We start from the raw sequence: 21004 nt of genomic DNA, 5'->3' as shown, positions 1-21004 counted from the left end.
CCTTGTCACCGAGTCCAATGACAAAGCACCAAATGGTGCTGAGGCAAATGGCTGCATCCAGTCCATCAGGTTTATTCAAGTATCCAAACTCAACTCTTAGTTGCTTCTGTCATGGGGTTGACAGTGTGAACGTTTGCAGAGTGCACCTGTCTAATTCTTTGCACTATTTGCAAAAAACAGTTGCTGCCTCCAGAAAGCAAGACCTTGATAAAGAAGGGTCTCGACCCAAAACGTCACCCATTCCTTTTCTCCAGAGATGCTGCCTGTCCCGCTGAGTTACTCCAGCATTTTGTGTCTACCTTTAATTTTTAATTTACTATTCTCACATCTTATCCCACCTAATATTGCTCATATCATATTCCATTTACTCTTAGACAGGCAAAGACCATAGGTTGAAAGCCAATTAAATATCTGTTCAAAAACTTGATATGTAACACACCCTCTAATTTAGTTTTTGGAGATATTTCAAATATTGCATTTTGGTAATAGGGCTAGAATTGAATGTGTATTTTTGATAACCATAATTTATCTATTCCCAGAATGTTCATTTATCTTGCATATTAATCAGACAGAAACAAACTGACAGATTCAGATTAGATTAGTTTATTGTTATATACATCAAGGTGTAATGAAATTCCTTCCAAACAGAGCAAACGGAGTATATACAGGAATGATAAATACAACAATAAATACAATGGTGAGTGCACAATAACACTGGTTCAAGATTGTAGTGCAATACAAAGTTGTGCAAAAAAATTGAAAGTACAATAAATATCATGATAACATTGAAACATAGAAAATAGGTGCAGGAGTAGGCCATTCGGCCCTTCGAGCCTGCACCGCCATTCAATATGATCATGGCTGATCATCCAGCTCAGTAGCCTGTACCTGCCTTCTCTCCATACCCCCTGATCCCTTTAGCAAAAAGGGCCACATCTAACTCCCTCTTAAATATAGCCAATGAACTAGCCTCAACTACCTTCTGTGGCAGAGAATCCCACAGACTCACGACTCTCTATGTGAAGAAATGTTTTCTCATCTCGGTCCTAAAAGACTTCCCCCTTATCCTTAAGCTGTGACCCCTGGTTCTGGACTCCCCCAACATTGGGAACAATCTTCCCGCATCTAGCCTCTCCAACCCCTTAAGAATTTTATATGTTTCTATAAGATCCCCCCTCAGTCTTCTAAATTCCAGCGAGTACAAGCCCAGTCTATCCAGTCTTTCCTCATATGAAAGTCCCGCCATCCCAGGGATCAATTTGGTGAACCTTCTCTGTCCTTCCTCTAAGGCAAGAACGTCTTTCCTCAGGTTAGGAGACCAAAACAATACTCCAGGTGCGGTCTCACCAAGGCCCTGTACAACTGCAGCAGAACCTCCCTGCTCCTAAACTCAAATCCTCTTGCTATGAATGCCAACATACCATTCGCTTTCTTCACTGCCTGCTGCACCTGCATGCTTGCTTTCAATGACTGGTGCACCATGACACCCAGGTCACGTTGCATCTCCCCTTCTCCCAATCGGTCACCATTCAGGTAATACTCTGCTTTCCTGTTCTTGCCGCCAAAGTGGATAACCTCACATTTATCCACATTATATTGCATCTGCCATGCATTTGCCCACTCGCCTAATCTATCCAAGTCACTCTGCAGCCTCCTAGCATCCTCCTCGCAGCTAACACTGCCACCCAGCTTCGTGTCATCCGCAAACTTAGAGATGTTGCATTCAATTCCCTCGTCCAAATCATTAATATACACTGTAAATAACTGGGGTCCCAGCACTGAGCCTTGCGGTACCCCACTAGTCACTGCCTGCCATTCCGAAAAGGACCCGTTTATTCCTACTCTTTGCTTCCTGTCCGCCAACCAATTTTCTATCCACCTCAACACTGAACCCTCAATACCGTGTGCTTTAAGTTTGTACACCAATCTCCTATGTGGGACCTTGTCGAAGGCCTTCTGAAAGTCCAGATATAACACATCGACTGGTTCTCCCTTATCCACTCTACTAGTTACATCCTCGAAAAATTTCTATAATATTCGTCAGACATGATTTGCCTTTGGTAAATCCATGCTGACTTTGTCCGATGATTTCACCACTTTCCAAATGTGATGCCAGCACATCTTTAATAACTGACTCTAGCATTTTCCCCACTACCGATGTTAGGCTAACTGGTCTATAATTCCCCGTTTTCTCTCTCCCTCCCTTTTTAAAAAGTGGGGTTACATTAGCTACCCTCCAGTCCTCAGGAACTACTCCAGAATCTAAAGAGTTTTGAAAAATTATCACTAATGCATCCACTATTTCTGAGGCTACTTCCTTAAGCACTCTGGGATGCAGCCTATCTGGTCCTGGGGATTTATCTGCCTTTAATCCATTTAATTTACCGAACACCACTTCCCGACTAACCTGGATTTCCCTCAGTTCCTCCATCTCATTAGACCCCCGGTCCCCCGCTATTTCCGGCAGACGGTTTACGTCTTCCTTAGTGAAGGCAGAACCAAAGTATTTGTTCAATTGGTCTGCCATCTCCTTGTTCCCTATGATCAATTCACCTGTTTCCGACTGCAAGGGACCTACATTTGTCTTAACTAATCTTTTTCTCTTTTTCTTTTGCAGTCAGTTTTTATGTTCCTTGCCAGTTTTCCCTCATAATCTATTTTCCCTTTCCTAATTAAGCCCTTTGTCCTCCTCTGCTGGACTCTGAATTTCTCCCAGTCCTCTGGTATGCTACTTTTTCTGGCTAATCTGTATGCTTCATCTTTTGTTTTAATACTATCCTAGATTTCCCTTGTTAGCCACGGTTGCACTACCTTTCCTGGTTTGTTCTTTTGCCGAATTGGGATGAACACTTGTTGTAGTTCATCCATGCGACCTTTAAATGCCTTCCATTGCATGTCCACCGTCAACCCTTTCAGCATCAATCGCCAGTCTATCTTGGACAATTCACGCCTCATACCCTCAAAGTTACCTTTCTTTAAGTTCAGAACACTTGTTTCTGTATTGACTTTGTCACTCTCCATCCTAATGAAGAACTCTACCATATTATGATCACTCTTGCCCAAGGGGCCTCGCACAACAAGACTGCTAACTAACCCTTCCTCATTACTCAATACCCAGTCTAGAATGGCCTGTTCTCTCGTTGGTTCCTCGACATGTTGGTTTAGAAAACCATCTCTCAAACATTCCAAGAAATCCTCTTCCTCAGCACCCCTGCCAGTTTGGTTCACCCAATCTATATGTAGATTGAAGTCACCCATTATATCTGCTGCACCTTTAGTGCACGCATTTCTAATTTCCTGCTTGATGCCATCCCCAACCTCACTACTGCTGTTAGGTGGCCTGTACACAACTCCCACTAGTGTTTTCTGCCCCTTAGTGTTTCGTAGCTCTACCCATATCGATTCCACTTCCTCCAAGCTAATGTACTTCCTTTCCACTGCTTTAATCTCCTCTCTATCTAGTAACGCTACCCCACCTCCTTTTCCTTTCTGTCTATCCCGCCTGAATATAGAATATCCCTGGATGTTGAGCTCCCAGCCTTGGTCACCCTGGAGCCATGTCTCCGTAATCCCAACTATATCATAATCATTAATAACTATCTCCACATTTAATTCATCCACCTTATTACGTATACTCCTTGCACTGAGACACAAAGCCTTCAGGCTTGTTTTTACAACTCTCTTACCCCTTATACAATTATGTTGAAAAGTGGCCCTTTTTGATTTTTGCCCTGGATTTGTCTGCCTGCCACTTTTACTTTTCACCTTGCTACCTGTTGCTTCTACCCTCATTTACTCTGCTCCTGCTCCCATCCCCCTGCCACATTAGTTTAAATCCTCTCCGACAGCACTAGCAAACACTCCCCCTAGGACATTGGTTCCATTCCAGCTCAGGTGCAGACCGTCCTGTTTGTACTGGTCCCACCTCTCCCAGAACTGGTTCCAATGTCCTATAAATTTGAATCCCTCCCCCTTGCACCATTTTTCAAGCCCCGTATTCATCTGAAATATCCTCCTATTCCTACTCTGACTAGCACGTGGCACTGGTAGTAATCCAGAGATTATTACCTTTGAGGTCCTACTTTTAAGTTTATCTCCTAGCTCTCTAAATTCACCTTGTAGGACCTCATCCCGTTTTTTACCTAAATCGTTGGTGCCAATGTGCACCACGACAACTGGCTGCTCACCCTCCCCCTCCAGAATGTCCTGCAGCCGCTCAGAGATATCCCTGACCCTTGCACCAGGGAGGCAACATACCATCCTGGAGTCTCGTTTGCGGCCGCAGAAACGCCTATTTATTCCCCTTACAATTGAATCCCCTATCACTATAGCCCTTCCACTCTTTTTCCTCCTCTCTTTTGCCGCAGAACCACCCACGGTGCCACAAACTTGGCTGCTGCTGCCTTCCCCTGATGAGCCATCTCCCCCAACAGTATCCAAAATGGCATATCTGTTTAGGAGGGAGATGACCGCAGGGGACTCCTGCACTACCTGCCTACTGCTACGCTGCCTAGTGGCCACCCGTTTCCTTTCTGTCCGCTTACCTTTTACCTGTGGTGTGGCCAACTCGCTATACGTGCTATCCACGACCTTCTCAGCATCGTGGATGCTCCAGAATGAGTCCAACCGCAGCTCCAACCTTTCAATGCGTTTTGCCAGGAGCTGCAGCTGGACACACTTCCTGCACATGTAGTCATCAGGAATAACCGAGTGAGATAGAGTTCAGAGTAAGAGTGCATGGCAGCAACTCTGGAAAGGTGGTGAGAAAGAGGTGAGAAAGTCTCGCCGTCTGAGTTTGCAAGCTCCTGTATTGTCTCTCAGAAGTTGGAAAAGTAAAGGAATAGCCAGCAAAACAGCCATCCTTGATGATACTTCACCTTTTCCTCATGCAAAGCACCGTACAGATGGACTAGATGAAGAAAATGATGGACTGGGATGTTTTGCAGGTTCAAGAGTCAAGCAGAGCAGTTGCAATATAGGGCTGAAATGCATCCTGGCAAAATAGAGCATCTGTAGAGGTTCGAGGAATCCTCACAGACATGTTGTATCTTCTCAGATACCTCAGAATGTAGATATACTGATGTGCTTTCTTGATCACTGCATCAGTGTGAAGGGATTAATGGGATGAATATTTTCACTTGTAGATAAAGTAATCCAGCTTCTTAAGTAACCGCAAGAGTTGGAATATATCAGATGAAGTCTGAAAAGATTTTGAAAATAGATTTGATTTTTTTCAAATTTATTCTGACTTATGATGTTTAATGCACATATAAATTATCCACGTGTCTTGTTTTCCACGTGATTTTTAGTGTCTTCTATGAAGATTGGTCCTTTATGAGGGATGAAGAGCATGCAAGCATGCTTCCAACCATGGCAGCAGGTAGGGTGCAAAATTGATCTATCTAAAGAGGTTTTCATTTCCTTTTATTATATTTTTAATATTTATGTGTTGATGTTCACATTGGAATATAAAATTGGGCTGCAAGTAGTAGATCCTGATTTTCTGCAGGTTCACTGAAACGTATGGGGTTTTATATGCAAATGTTAGCAGGCCACACAATGGCTGCAGAATGGTGTGTTTAGGGAAAAAAATATTGTAGATCATGCAGATGCTGAATCAGTCTGAAGGAAGATCCCAATCCAAATGACGCCTGCCATTCCCTTCCTCAGATGCTGCCTAACCCGTTGAGCTACTCCAGCACTTTATGTTGGTATAGCTGCATAAGGTTTGGGACCTTATATGGGATTCAGATTTATTTTTAAGGTTTTGTTGTTACGGTTTGCAATTTGACATAATTTCCATTTAAAACCAAAACCATTGCATGTGACCTGTGGAAGTAATTTTTGCACAGAATGTCGTACAACAGCACGTTGTAACCTTCTCTGCAGCACACCTCATCGAGTTGACAGTAAAATGTTATATTTGTTGGGAACATAAGATTGTTAAATTAAGCCAATAGTACATCAGCCTAATCTTTACTTCATTCGCTAACTGAGCTAGCTGGGAAACATTGAATTAACTTTACTGAGAAGTGAGGTTCAATTCTTACATTGCTGGAGCTGGAATTTTTATGAGGGGAAGTAAGCACTGAAAAAGTGAATCTTAAGTTTCTGCGGACCCATTATGAACACATCTTTCACCAATGCCTATGTTTAACTGAAATTAATATTTTTCTCCTTAACGCAATTTTCCCAATAAATTGCTGAATGAATTATCTTATAATTGGCATGAAGGTGATTTCTGTTATGGATGTAAGTTTATGTTGCCTCATGTTATATGTTTAAGTTGCTCAATAGTCTCCAACCAGCAGATACATTTTTGTAAAGTCAGGAAATTGAGGGCTATGAGGAACTGGCACAGAAGAGGATTAAAGACTTTTTGGCCAAGTTTGCAGAAAATGGGATGAGGAGGCAGAGATCAGCCACGATTGAATGGTGGAGTGGACTCAATGGTAGATCTCTGCCTCCTTATCCAATTTTCTGCAAACCTGGCCAAAAAGCCTTTAATCCCCTTATCCAAATCATGAATATACAACATGAAGAGAAGCAGCTCCAGCACCGACCCTTGCGGAACTCCACTAGTCACTGGCAGCCAACCTGAAAAAGCGCCTTTTATAGCAACTCTTTGCCTTCTGCCATCCAGCCAACCCGTTATCCATGCTAGTATCTTTCCCTCAATAGCATGGGCCTGACTTGCGGCACCTTATCGAAGGCCTTCTGAAAATCTCGGTAAACAACGTCTACAGCCTTGCTATCATCTATCTGTCCTGCTATTAACTTCCTCAAAGTACTCCAGCAGGTTCATCAGGCAAGATCTTCCCTTCACAAAACCATGCTGACTTCGGCCTATTTTATCGTGAACTTCCAAGTACCACGTAACCTCATCCTTTATAATTGACTCTAAAATCTTACCAACCACTGAAGTCAGGTTAACCGGCCTATAGTTTTGCAATTTTCCAATCTTCAGGAACCACTCCTAACTCTAGTAATTCTTGAAATATCATAAGGTCATAAGTGATACGAGTAGAATTAGGCCGTTCGACCCATCAATATTCTGCCATTCAATCATGGCTGATCTATCTCTTCCTCCTAACCTTCTCCCCATTACCTCTGACATCTGTACTAATCACAAATCTATCTCTACCGTAAAAATATCCACTGATGGCAAAGAATTCCACAGATTTCTGTGGCAAAGAATTCCACAGATTTCTATGGCAAAGAATTCCACCCTCTGACTAATTTTTTTTTATCCTCATCTCCTTCCTAACATATCACAACTAATGCCTCCACAATCTCTGAGGCCACCTCCTTCAGAACCCTGGGGTGCAGTCCTGTGCTTTTTTCCTGTGCTTTTAATCATTTCCGAATTCAGGCAGTACTCCTCCCACACAACTGTGCCTCGGAAAAACAGCCAACATAATCAAATACTTCTCCCATACTGGTCAGGCAGAAGATATAGAATCTTGAAAGTGCACACTACCACACTTAGGAACAGCTTCTTTATCAGGAGTCTGAATGGTCCTTCCATGTGGTATGGTATCTTCCAATTCACCTTTATCCCATTGCAGACATTGGAATTTATCTCTGGAGCTGGTGTGATACAATGCTGAAAACTATATTCTGCATTCTGAATCTTCCCTTTTGCTTTACCTATTGTATTTGAGTTTGGCTTGATGGTATGGTATTATCTGATTTGATTGGATAGCATGTAAACCAAAGCTTTTCACTGCACCTCGATACACATGACAGTAATAAACCTAAACTTAAAGGAGACTCTGCTAAATAGGAAAAAACCCCACAATGTTCACTTTCTAAATGATTCATCTTAAATTTTATGATCAATTATGCTTATTTCGATGAGCAGGATTTGTATAATTAGAGGTTTTCTATATTTTTAATTTCTGGACGTCATCATCATAGTCATACAGTGTGGAAACAAGTCTTTCAGCCACCAATTATCAAGCATCCATTTTTACACTAATTCTACATTCACCCCTATTTTCCCATTCTTGCCATATTCTAATCAACTCCTTCATATTCCACCACTCATATTATTCCGCACTCGGTATCCTCCCTGTTGCTCTATCTATTGTACTTGAGTTTGACTTGATTGCATTTCTTATGGTAAATCTCATCTGTATGGATAGCATGCAAAACATTGCTTTTCACTGTACCTCAGATGATGTGACAATAATAAGCCTAAACCTCGTACACATGAGTGGCAATTTACAGTGGACGTTTAACCTACCAAGTCGCACGTCTTGAGGATTGTGCGAGTAAGCCAAAGGCCCTGGACGAAATCTGTGTGGTCACTGATGAGAATGCGTAAACTTCACACAGATAGCAATGAAAGTCAAGATTCACCTTGGGTTACCCGAGTTGTGAGGCAGTAGCTTTACTAGCTGTGTGTCATTGTGCTGCCCCTGTCATTCAAATGCAGATTTTACAAGGCAAAATAAATCTTCAAATTAATGATGCAACAATGATTTATCTTCCATGAACACATCAGATTTATACTATGTATCATGTTCTTCCAGGTCAAAACAAAAGAAGATTATTTTTCTACTTGAATGATGTTCAATATGTATATTTAGTTTGCTTTGCAAATAATTGACAGGATTTCCATAATGCATTCTCATTTAGATTGGAAAGGTTCCTGTTTATAGAGGGAAGTCTAAATTAGTTTGGCTTTCTGATCTTATATTGGCTATTTGTATTAAAAAGATAGTTAATTAGTATGGGGAGGCCTCCAAGAGGGCACTTGCCTGCATTTATTGTATTTCTCGATAGAACTGTGAATCTTTTCTTCACCAATGCCAACTTTATTTAAAGGGTTAAACTCAATCCTCTTTGCAATCAACATTGACAACCAGGATTTGAATGGACCGAACAAGTCTGCATCTGCAGTTGCTAATTTACTGAAGGAATCAACACAAAATGTCACGTGCCTGTTAAAGGAATCCACCCAGGGGGTCAGCACACTTCTGAAAGAAATCTCAACAGTTTCTGCTGTGCCAAGTTTCATGCGACTGGAGCCTGAATCTGACCGACTGCCAGTTCTGTCGAAAACTGTAAACCAAGGTAAGTAGCTTGATTTTTACAAAATGTAAATTATGAGGCAGACCTTTGGTTTAACATTGAATTTTAATTAGTTTTTATTACAGTACTTGAAAGAGGGGAATATCATAAGCATCATTTTGTATGTTGCTGTCAATTGTGTTTTTGGCGTGTAGAATAACTACTTGATGAATTATTTCGTCAACTGAATAAAATTATTCATTATTCATGCCCGCCAACTTGTGGTTTAGAAGCAAAATCTGATGTGCATTTGTAAAATGATGCTGGTGTTCTCAGGGCGTCTGTTTCACAGCCAACACATTATTTAAAGTACTGTTAATAATGTTAGTCAATGAAGCAATGAATCTGCCGATGACATAGGCGCATAATAGACAAACTGCATCTTTTGTAACGATTGTGTTTTGGTGATGATAGATAAATGTTGACCAGGATACCTGCAGTACTTCTTTGCTATTCAAATAGTACCATGGAGTCCTTAAAAAAAACTTTTGGGAGGGGCTAACAGGACCACCATTTTACATGTTATTCCAAAGATAGCACATCTTCAATGCAGGATTCTATCAATATGACACTGAAGTCAAATGCAAATTGTGATTATTTGTTCAGGTCTCCAATGCACGCTGTGAAATGCAGAAATGTGGGTCTTGCAGATAGATTTTATGGGCAAGATCTATCTGCCTGTTGGCTTAACTACTGAACTCCCCATGGAGGAAGATGGTCCTGTTGGGTTTTCCCACGTAATTCTGGGTATTTAGGTTTTAGATTATTACCTTTTAAGATATTTATTTTCAAATGTTTTTAATTAGTTATGCAAGGAGGTGTTTTGCCATGTGTAACAAGTTGAAATAGATATTCAATTTTTATTAATGACTTAATTGAATTTTAATAGTTTTACATGCTTCAATTTCAGGGATATTTTAAAACTACTCAAATCAGTGACAGTTTTCACAGCTGGCCATGTTAGGGCTTTGTCAATGTCAGGACTGTTTAGGGGTGAGGTTTCCTTCAACATGATCTAAGGCCCTGTCACCCAGTAGACCATGTAACTGCATCTGGGGTGCAGACAGGTCGTGTTAAAGAAAACTTTAAAGCACACCACAAGGAACGGACAAGGCAATCAAGACTTTATTTAAGAGCGTAAAATACAGTGATCACTTAGAAAAACATAGAAAACATAGAAAATAGGTGCAGGAGTAGGCCATTCGGCCCTTCGAGCCTGCACCGCCATTCAATATGATCATGGCTGATCATCCAGCTCAGTAACCTGTACCTGCCTTCTCTCCATACCCCCTGATCCCTTTAGCCATAAGGGCCACATCTAACTCCCTCTTAAATATAGCATATTTAATATACTTAAATATACTTAAATATACTTTAATATACTTTAATATTTAATATACTTAAATATACTTGGATCAATCCAGTAGATTGCTCACTGAAGAAAGATTCATCTGCTCCATATGTACCGCGTTTCCCTTTGATGTGCAGTTCATTCCCGCAGGCACTAGCCTTTTCCACTTCACATGGTCCTACACCAATCATACATCAAGCACCTCAGGAAGGCGCAGATTAACAAATACATTTCAATTACACCTAGCGATAGACAGAAATTGCGCCCGGTGAGAGACAGACAGATGTTCTTTTACCCTTTAGATCTCATTTTTTTGTATTTGCTATTTGTTCTTTCACAGTAGAGATAAATCCTTCATATTTATGGACATGGCACTATGGAGAGTGGACAACCTGGCTTACATTGTGTGATTGATGGCACATTTCTGTTCTTTGCTAGCCGATTCTTTCAATCATTCACTCTTTGGGCAGTAATGATATGGCTATATGTTGCATTTATTTATTATATTATTACATTAGTACTTTAACAGCTGTAGCAACAATATATTGTCCTTTAAAAATAAAAACAACTAATGCCATTTTTTCTTAAGCTAACAATCCAAATATGCACTGGTAAAATGTGATAATGTATTATTGTTTTCTTTCCCATGATTAGAAGCGAAAAGTAAAAGAGAAAAGAAGAAAAAGAAAATGGTGCCAAATATTATTTCCTTTGATGGTGACAATGAAGAGGAAGAGCAATGCTCTGAACGAGTGAAACATTCGGATGTCACAATAGAAAGTTTTGAGGAAAATTCAGAAAAATCTTCATCTGTTTCTTCAGCCGTGATTTTAACTGCATTTGCTCCAGATTTGTATGGTAAACCAGATTCTAATGGAGAGGAATTCAGCAACAGTGTCTTGAAGACTGCGGATGTATGTCTAAATGGTGACGCTGTTCACATGAAACGAGATATGAAAAGTATTGATGATGACGATGATGAAGATGAAGATGCAGATGGGGAGCGCATATATCAAAGTAAAGAGAATGAAGAGGACAGACTCCTTTCTGAACAGTGAGTGATTACAATTAAAACGCCAGTCATCTCTTGACTTTTTAAAACATTAGTATTGTCAAGTCATGTTTAATTAAATATTGTACTTCTCCTGTGCTATCTTCAGTAATATTGTTGAAGGTTTGGGATCATGAGTGATAAGAGTAGAATTAGGCCATTCAGCCCATCAAGTCTATTCCGCCATTCAATCATGGCTGATCTATCTTTCCCTCCTAACCCCATTCTTCTGCCTTCTCCCCATAACCTCTGACACCCATACTAATCAAGAATCTATCTATCTCTGTCTTAAATATATCCACTGACTTTGCCTCCACAGTCTTCTGTGGCAAAGAATTCCACAGATTCACCACCCTCTAATGAAAAAAAATTCTTCCTCATCTTCCTAAAAGAACGTCCTTTAATTTTGAGGCTATGACCTCTAGTCCTAAACTCTCCCACTAGTGGAAACATCCTCTCCACATCCACTCAATCCAAGCCTTTCACTATTCTGTACATTTCAATAAAGTCCCCCCTCATTCTTCAAAACTCCAGCGAGTACAGGCCCAGTGCAGTGAAATGCTCCAAACGGATTCAGGCCGACAAACAATTTCCCAGCTAACCTGTATGTGAATTTGACTGTTGAGGTAAAATATGATTTACAAATCTCTTTCCAGTCTTTCCATTTGGTCCTTCAGCCCGTGTGAATTTTCATTTTGTACACCTGAAGAAGGGTCCCGACGAGAAGCATCATCTATCCCATGTTCTCCATAGATGCTGCCTGACCCGCTGAGCTACTTTAGCAGTTTGGGTCCTTGCTTTATCTCTTAATCGCCAGATGAAAGCAAACAGTATCCTTTGCAGATCTTCAGTAAAGCCCCATTAATTTCATTGGCTCTACTGGTAAAAAATAGCTCATTCATTGAAGATCACACATCTTTACTTTAACATCATCTTTAGCTCACTAAAGCTCAGTGCCTCGTGATAGATTGGCCATTGTTTACTATGATCTCACTTGTACAGTTCATTCACGTCTGTTCCTACCTCATTCTTCCAATTGACTTTATTTTGTGAGCAATTCTCCTTTCTCCAGCATCGTTCAATCCGCCTGGGCCTACCTGATCTCCAAGTTGCCAAACACTTTAATTCCCCTTCCTATTCACACACTGACCTTTCTGTCCTGGGCCTCCTCCATTGTCATAGTGAGGCCAAATGCAAATTGGAGGAACAGCACCTCATATTTTGTTTGGGTAGCTTACGGCCCAACGATATGAATATTGATTTCTCTAACTTCAAGTAACCCTTGCATACCCCCGCTCTCTCTGTCCCTCCCCCACCCTAGCTTCCAAGTCGTCTTGTTGAGTCTCATTGTCTGTAACTCATTTTCACCTATATCACAGCTAATAATGGTCTGACAATTTTCCTTTATCATCATTACTTTTTTACATATCTTTCATTCATTTGTTCTATATCTTTCTATATCATCGTCTATATCTCTTGTTACCCTGTCCCCTGACTCTCAGTCTGAAGAAGGGTCTCGATCCAAAACGCCACCTATTATTTTTCTCCAGAGATGCACTCTAACCCACTGAGTTACTCCAGCTTTTTGTGTCTAAACGATCATCATTCTCTCTGGATTGTGAACAAGAATGCTAATTGAATCAGCTGTAAAAGGAATCAATAACTATTGTGCTCTCATTAGCCGAGCAAACGTAAACAGCATGGCCATGTCCGACAAGTGATCCAGAAGCATTTATCAAACTGATGAGTTTTAATGACTAGATTTTATTTTTTTCCTTTTATTTTCTGCTGCTCAAACTGTCAGCTCAGCACTCTGCAGGGTAGTGCAAGATGATGTACTGGTTTGGAGTGGCATTTTTTTGCAATCTAAATAACATGTTGACAACTGAATATTCTCGATAGAAGGATACTAAATAACTAGACCAAGTGGACCCGTTGGGTCCAAATCTCTCCTGCATTGGTGCAGCACCCCCTCCTCCCCTTCACCCCTGCCCCTCACCCCTCCCCCCCTCCCTCCCCTCCCCGACCCCCACCCCCATCCCCTTCACCCCTCCCCTATCCCCGCCATCCCCCTCCCTCCCTCCCCTCTCCCTCCCTCCCCTCTCCCTCCCCCCTCCCCTCTCCCCAACCCCACTCCCCCCTTCCCTCTCCCCCCTCCCCTCCCCCTCCTATCTCCCACCACCCCCTTCCCACCACCCCCTTCCCACCACCCCCTTCCCACCACCCCCTTCCCACCACCCCCTTCCCACCACCCCCTTCCCACCACCCCCTTCCCACCACCCCCTTCCCACCCCCCCTCCCCAACCCCCCCCTCGGACCAACCGTGAAGCAGTAGCTGGGCGGGGCGTGTCCTGGGAAATGTCAATCTGTGGCGGGGAACGCTGGCGACGGCATGGACCCGTTGCCCGGCGGGGAGCGGCTCCCGGGGCCGTGGATGGGCGAGTGGACAGGGAGAAGGCACTGTCCTTGGCCCCATTTCTCTTGCTGCGATTGGCGGGGAACGGAGGAGACGGCCATCTGTTGGACCCTCTACTGCTGCCTCTGTGGCGCGCTGCACCACGGGAGGAAGGTCAGGCACGGGGCACGCTGCGGCAGGCACTGGTTCTCCTGCTGGTCCTCCTGCTGGTCCTCCCACTGGTCCTCCGGGGGGGGGGGGGGTTGGGGGTTGGGGGGTGGACGCAAATTTATTAAAGTTTATTAGGTAAATTGTTTTTAAAAAGTAACAAAAGTGGGTTTATTCACACCACAGGGGAATGGTGAGTAGGGTGGGCGTAAATGTGTCGCGCTGTCTACCGTTTTGGCTGTGTAGAAGAATGGCACACACATAAACATATACACACAAACAAACTCCAAGAGTTTTTGTAATAGATAGATAGATAGATTGACAGATTGATGGATTGATAGAATAGGTAGATAGATAGATAGATTGATAGATTGATAGATTGATAGATTGATAGATATGATAGATAGAAGATAGATAGAAGATAGATAGATAGATTGATAGAATAGATTGATAAAATAGATAGATAGATTGATAGAATAGATAGATAGATTGATAGAATAGATAGATTGATAGAATAGATAGATTGATAGATTGATAGAATAGATAGATAGATAGATAGGTAGATAGATAGATAGATAGATAGATAGATAGATAGATAGATAGATAGATTAGGATAGAATGATAGATAGAATAGGATAGAATGATAGATGAGAAGCATAAATAGGTTTGATAAAGTATTTTTCCCAGGAATTGATTACCAGGATGGAAATCTTAGATACCATGGACTTGGGTGAAAGGAGGAAACTTCATTGGAGATCCTTGAGGGAAGCTTTTCACACAGTGATAAGTGCCTGGAACAGATGCCAGCCAGCAGATGTAGTAGATATGATGACAATATTTAAGAGGCATTTAACAGGCAGCGAAGAAGGGATATCGACCATGTGCAGGCAGCTTGGCTTAGTTTAAATTGGTATCATGGTCACCACAGATGTTGTGGGCTGAAAGGCCTGTTCTTGTACGATACTGCATTCTACACTAATGTTCATACCACAATGTGAAAGTTACATCTTCTGGATGCGTTGGGACACATCCTCAGTGATGTGACCTGGGGTAATCGGGTGTTTCGGGTCTCACAACATCAGACACCCTCGCCCAGGCGACCCAGCCGGGGTTGATCAGGCCCCGACTTGCGTCCCAGCTGCAACCGCCCACGGATCAGCCCTCTTAATCGAAAGCCACCTAGTGGCTTTCTCTGCGGCTTCGCTTGCGGATTGAATGGCCCTCTTCTTTGCCAGCCCCGTAATGCCCAACTGGTTGAGGACTTTGCAGAGTGAGCGACCTGCAAAGCCTCTACAGCCCACCTCTACGGGTTCATAGCATGTCTTCCAGCCTCTGTCCCGGCACATCTCCACCAGTTCCTGGTACTTTGCGCGTTTCCTCTCATTTGCTTCTTCAATAAGCTCTTCCCAGGGCACTGTCAGCTCCAGAATGATCAGCTGTTTTGTCACTTCGGACAGAAAAGCCACCTCAATGAAGCGTATTTCATTTTCAGAACTCATCGGTTTTGCTGCATTTCCTCAAGTCATTATAAAACTAAAGATCTGTATTGGAATTAACAATAACACCGGCCTATATAGGTTTTGCAACTTATTCCAGCTTTCCATCAGCCTGCAATATTACAATTTTAGATTTATTCACAAAAGACGAGGCATGTATTCGGTGCTGCAGGAAACTTGGATTTTTACACCACTTTAACGTTAGTTTTGTTTTTTTAGAAGGTAAGTTACTTATGGTAAGGTAAGGTATTTACAGCACTAACAAAAGGGTGATAATCAAATAGTCTCATTGTAAATATTGATATATTAGTATTTGAGATAACCCTGGTCGTACTGTATGTGAGGGCAATCTGCATTGCTAGAGAATTATTTTCAGGAATGTTGGGGAAAATGGGGGGGGGGGGTGGGTAGGGAGCAAGGAGTCCAATGATTATAGAGACGCCACTAGCAGAGGGATTTGGAGGCACCAAAGAGAGTTATTTCTGGATTTTGCAGCATTTTGGTATTTCTGATAAACTTGAAATGCCAGTTTATAGTTTAAACTGGTATTTAAACTATAAATTTAAATTTATAAATTTAATTTATAAATTAATTAATTTATAATTAATTTAAATTATTTCATATTTGACCATGGGTTTCACAAACAAGAAGCTAGGACCCATGAAGTGAGTGGGGTGAGTAGAGAGAAAGCTGAAGAGGCGATGGTTCTTGATTATTAGGAGAATGCAGGAGCAGGCTTTGTCTGATGTAGATTGCTTTGGTTGCTGGAGTATGGACAAATAGATGGTGTTATACAGCTTTTAAAGAAAAGGCATTTCAAAAGAATGTAACTTTTTGATTTTGTCCCTTTGATATATTGTTTTTGTGGCTATTGAAAAAACACTTCAATCACTTCAATGCCATTGTGTTCCAGCCTCACCTTACTTTATGTCTATTATTGCCTTAAAATTCAGTGGGTGGAAAATTATAATAATTTGCATGAATATACCAAAAGTGTAGAATGGAAAGTTAATAACCTGTGAGTGAATCTGTTGGCTTGTGACATCTTTTATATTTCAATTGAGAAAAATTACCCCAGTGAAATGCTTAATGACAAATGGTTCAAATAGCTCCCAACGGGTGCTGTCAGTAAGGAGTTTGTACGTTTTCCCCGTGACCATGTGGGTTTTCTCCGAGAACCTTGGTTTCCTCCCACACTCCAAAGACGTACAGGTTTGTAGGTTGATTGGCTTTGTAGAAATGTAAATTGTCCCTAGTGTATGTAGGATAGTGCTAATATGTGGGGATTGCTGGTCAGTGCGGACTCGGTGGGCCATTTTTCGCACTGTATCTCCAAACTAAAGTAAACCTTTAAAAAATATATTAACCTTTGATCATTGTTTAGAATAAAGATTTTAGCTGAATTGTCAGCAACAATGTGTTTCTGTTGCCACATGCTTGGCATCAGCAAAGCATAATTATTCTTGCATTACAAATACAAAATATTGAAAACCCTCTGTACTTGCCACCTGCCTTAACCTTACTTCTTCTATTATATCAATTTATTTGCCTGACATTTAATTTTGGATAAGGCACAGTTTCTATTAGTTAACCATGGGATTGTTCAGCCAATCTATTCAGCCCCTGGAACAAGCTCTGTCCTTCAGTCATCAATTCCATCTTCTCACTCTTTAAGTTTATATCATAAGCTTGATATTCTATGCAACACTGAGTTTAGCTTCCAACCTTGTATATTTTCCCAAGATAAAGTTGACCTGACTTGGACTTTTGCAAGGAAGATAGACACAAAGTGCTGGAGTAACTCAGCGGGACAGGCAGCATCTCTGGAGAGAGGGAACGGGTGAGGTTTCGGGTTGAGGCCTTTTTTTCAGACTGAGAGTCGGGGAAAGGGAAACGAGAGATATAGATGGTGATGTAAAGAGATATAGAACAAATGAATGAAAGATATGCAAAAAAGTAACAATGATAAAACACACGTGGCTGTGGTAGCGAGTCTAGGTCTGATCAGTCTGAAGAAGGGTCTCGACCAGAAACGTCACCCATTCCTTCTCTCCCGAGATGCTGCCTGACCCGCTGAGTTACTCCAGCATTTCGCTCTCGTCGAATCGGAGAGCAGGAGGAATCACAGGGGGGGAGCAGCGAGAGAGGATGTTGCAGAACTCTCGTCGGAGAGAGGAGGAGAACTTCTTCAAAGTAGACATACCTTGAGGAAATTTCCCAGTGGAGCAGACAAAATTTGTAGGAAGGAACTGCAGATGCTGGTTTAAACTGAAGATAGACACAAAGTGCTGGAGTAACTCAGCAGGCAGCATCTCTATAGAGAAGGAATGGGTGACGTTTCGGGTCGAGACCCTTGTTTAGACTGAGAATCAGGGGTAAGGGAAATGAGAGATATAGACTGTGATGTCGAGATGAAATTTGCTTTTTTTGTGTGGGTACAGATTTATAAAAGATATTCTAAAAACCAATTTATGCAAATACAGTTTAAGCAAAGTTTTTGCTTGACAGATATTATCAAGAGAAATTACACTAAAAGTGATATATTACTTGTCAGAAACATTTCAAAGCAATTTGATTATTTTGCTGACAGTCACTTGAAATGATTTATGATAAAGAATATGAAAATTCTTCTATTGATTAAGTTTTTAAGTAATGTGGGTTATTAAATGACATGTTATATCAGCATTTAATTTGAAAACCAGCAAATTCCCCTCCAATCCATCTGCTGTTGAAAGCGACGTCCATGTCTTTTTCACCGTCAGCCTCATTCCTCCGTTGTCTTTCTGGCCGGCATTATATCTTCTAACCAGTCTTCCGAAACCTAACTTAAAACTTCATCATTCCTCTCCGGCATTACACCAGGTTTTGGTGACATGTACTAGCTCTTCGACAAAGAGTCATAGAGCTCTACCGCACAGAAACATGACTTTTGCCCACCTTGTCCAAGCCGACCAAGTTGCCTAACGGGGCTAGTTCAACTTGCCTCCCCCTGACTCGTATCCCTCCAAACTATTTCTTATCCATGTACCTGTTCAAATGTCTTTTAAATATCATAACTTTATCTTCTTCCACCACTTTGGCAGCTCTTGGCATCTGTGTGGAAAATTTTGCCCCAACGGTCCTTTTCAAACATTTCCCCTCTCACTTTTAACTGATTCCTTCCACTTTTAGACTTCCTTACCCCATGGAAAAGACTGGAAATTTACCCCTCATGCCCCTCATGACTTTATAAACGTCTATATGGTCATCCTTCAACCTCTTGCTCTCCAGGTAGAAGGAGCCAGCCTTTCCAATGTAACACTCAAAGTCTTCAGACCCGACAACCTTCTTATAAATCTTTATTATTTGCATATTTTGATGACCTCCTTCCTGCAGCGGGGCGACTAGTACCACACACAATACTCCAAATGTGTCCGTACCGATATCTGTAACATGACGGTCAAACGCTTGTGTCAGATCCTCACCCTGAACCGAATGTAATAAACACGCTTCAAGGACACTGAACATAAACGCCATTTGTTCATCCGCCATTCCTTTACATCCTGGCAACATGTGTCCTATGACCTTTCTGACTCATCGTAACAAGCGATACATATAACTACAACCTCAGTTACCTGACATCCCTCCCTCATCAACCAACAAGGATGTTCGCATCATCACATTGTAAACTGAACCTTCCAACACCATTTAGGATATGGCATTTATGGATGTTTATGGATAGATGAGGAAAAATCTTTTCAGTCAGAGGGTTGTAAATCTGTGGAATTCACTGCCTCAGAAGGCAGTGGAGGCCAAGTCTCTGAATGCATTCAAGAGAGAGCTAGATAGAGCTCTTAGGGATAGCGGAGTCAGAGGGTATGGGGAGAAGGCAGGAACGGGGTACTGATTGAGAATGATCAGCCATGATCACATTGAATGGTGGTGCTGGCTCGAAGGGCTGAATGGCCTACTCCTGCACCTATTGTCTATTGTCTATTAGTTGCATCGATAATGCAACATTTTCACTTGTCAATACATCTCACATCTAAAACACTCACAGTCATCTTCAGCTTTGAAATGACCCTTACAATTTCCTTGTCCTGTTCCACCAGTTCATCATCTTGAGTCTGGTTTCGCACCGTCTCCTCCTCAGACTTGCGCATTCTTGGCTCATCAATTTGGTAGTCTTGAGTCTGATCCCCGACAGTCTCAACTTCACTTTGCAGTGTCCCTGTACAATCACAACGGTGATACTTTTCGAAAGATGTTGGTTGATAAAGACAGCAGGACGGTGGCTGTGGAAGTCGGAATCCGCTAAGGAGTGTGTAACAACTCAGCTGACGAATCAACTAGTCCTGAAAATGGATGGCGCAGGAGTGTCGGGCCCATACATGGCCATCGCTGGCAGAGAGAGATAAAAGCCCGCGGGGGCTACGCCGCAACGAGGAGGAGTGCTGCTGCGGTGAGCAGGGAAGCCCAGGGCGTGGGCCCGGGTGGAGCAGCCACTGCGGTCAGCACGGATGCCCAGAGCGTGGGCCCTGGTGAAGCGCTGCTGCGGTGAGCACGTAGGCCCGAGTCGAGCCGCCGCTGCGATCAGCACGGAAGCCCAGGGCGTGGGCCCGGGTGGAGCGCTGCTGCGGTGAGCACGTAGGCCCGGGTCGAGCCGCCGCTGCCATCAGCACGGAAGCCCAGGGCGTGGGCCCGGGTGGAGTGCTGCTGCAGTGAGCACGGAAGCCCAGCGCATGGGCCTGACAAGGTCCCAGTAATTTCTTCCCTAGCTTCCCACAACCTGAAACACTTGTCTATCTTAGTGTTTTAAAAACTCCAGCACCTTCTTTTCTGCAGTATGTCTCTTCAAGACATCAGGTTAAATTTTGAATGTTGATTCTTGTGCCCATCTATTCCTTTTCTGTCTTGCACACCCTAACTGGAATCCATTCTTCTAACTTAAGCCCCTTTGCACATGCTTCCTCTTCCCTTTCTTTAGTTGAGTTAAGTTTATTATTGTTAGGTGTACAGAGGTGCAGTGAAAAGTTTTTTTGTTGCGTTCTTTCCAGTCAGCGAAAAGACTATACATGATTGCAAGTGTGTAGTTTGAGTTTGAGTTTAGTTTATTGTCACGTACACAGAGGTACAGGAAAAGCTTTTGTTGTGTGCTGACCAGTCAGCGGAAAGACAATACATGATTACAATCAAGCTATCCACAGTGTCCAGATACATGATAAAGTGAATAATGTGAATAACATTTAGTGCAAGATAAAGTCCAATGAAGTCCGATCAAAGATATTTTGAGGGTCTCGAATGAGGTAGATAGTAGCTCAGGACTGCTGTCTAGTTGTTGGTAGGATGGTTCAGTTGCCTGATAACAGCTGGGAAGAAACTGTCCTTAAATCTGGAGGTATGCATTTTTACACTTCTATATCTTTTGCCTGATGGGAGAGGGGAAAAGAGGGAGTGGCCTGGATGCGACTCTTCCTTAATTATAC

The 21004-nt window shown here is 42.3% G+C and overlaps 1 protein-coding gene across 4 annotated transcripts in view; it reads left to right on the top strand.

Annotated features, from left to right (window-relative positions):
• The window catches only part of snx29 (sorting nexin 29), a 556462-nt gene that overhangs the window by 39943 nt on the left and 495515 nt on the right, over positions 1-21004 (top strand). For all 4 annotated transcript variants that reach the window (XM_078418306.1, XM_078418305.1, XM_078418308.1 and 1 more), the window contains 3 exons: positions 5310-5380; positions 8833-9081; positions 11084-11483. In XM_078418306.1, the coding sequence (XP_078274432.1) occupies positions 5310-5380; positions 8833-9081; positions 11084-11483 (720 nt within the window). The remainder of the gene's footprint in view (positions 1-5309; positions 5381-8832; positions 9082-11083; positions 11484-21004) is intronic.

Source organism: Rhinoraja longicauda, chromosome 21 (assembly GCF_053455715.1).
Source record: "Rhinoraja longicauda isolate Sanriku21f chromosome 21, sRhiLon1.1, whole genome shotgun sequence".
Taxonomy (NCBI): Eukaryota; Metazoa; Chordata; class Chondrichthyes; order Rajiformes; family Arhynchobatidae; genus Rhinoraja; species Rhinoraja longicauda.
This window is presented reverse-complemented; position numbering and strand designations above follow the sequence as displayed.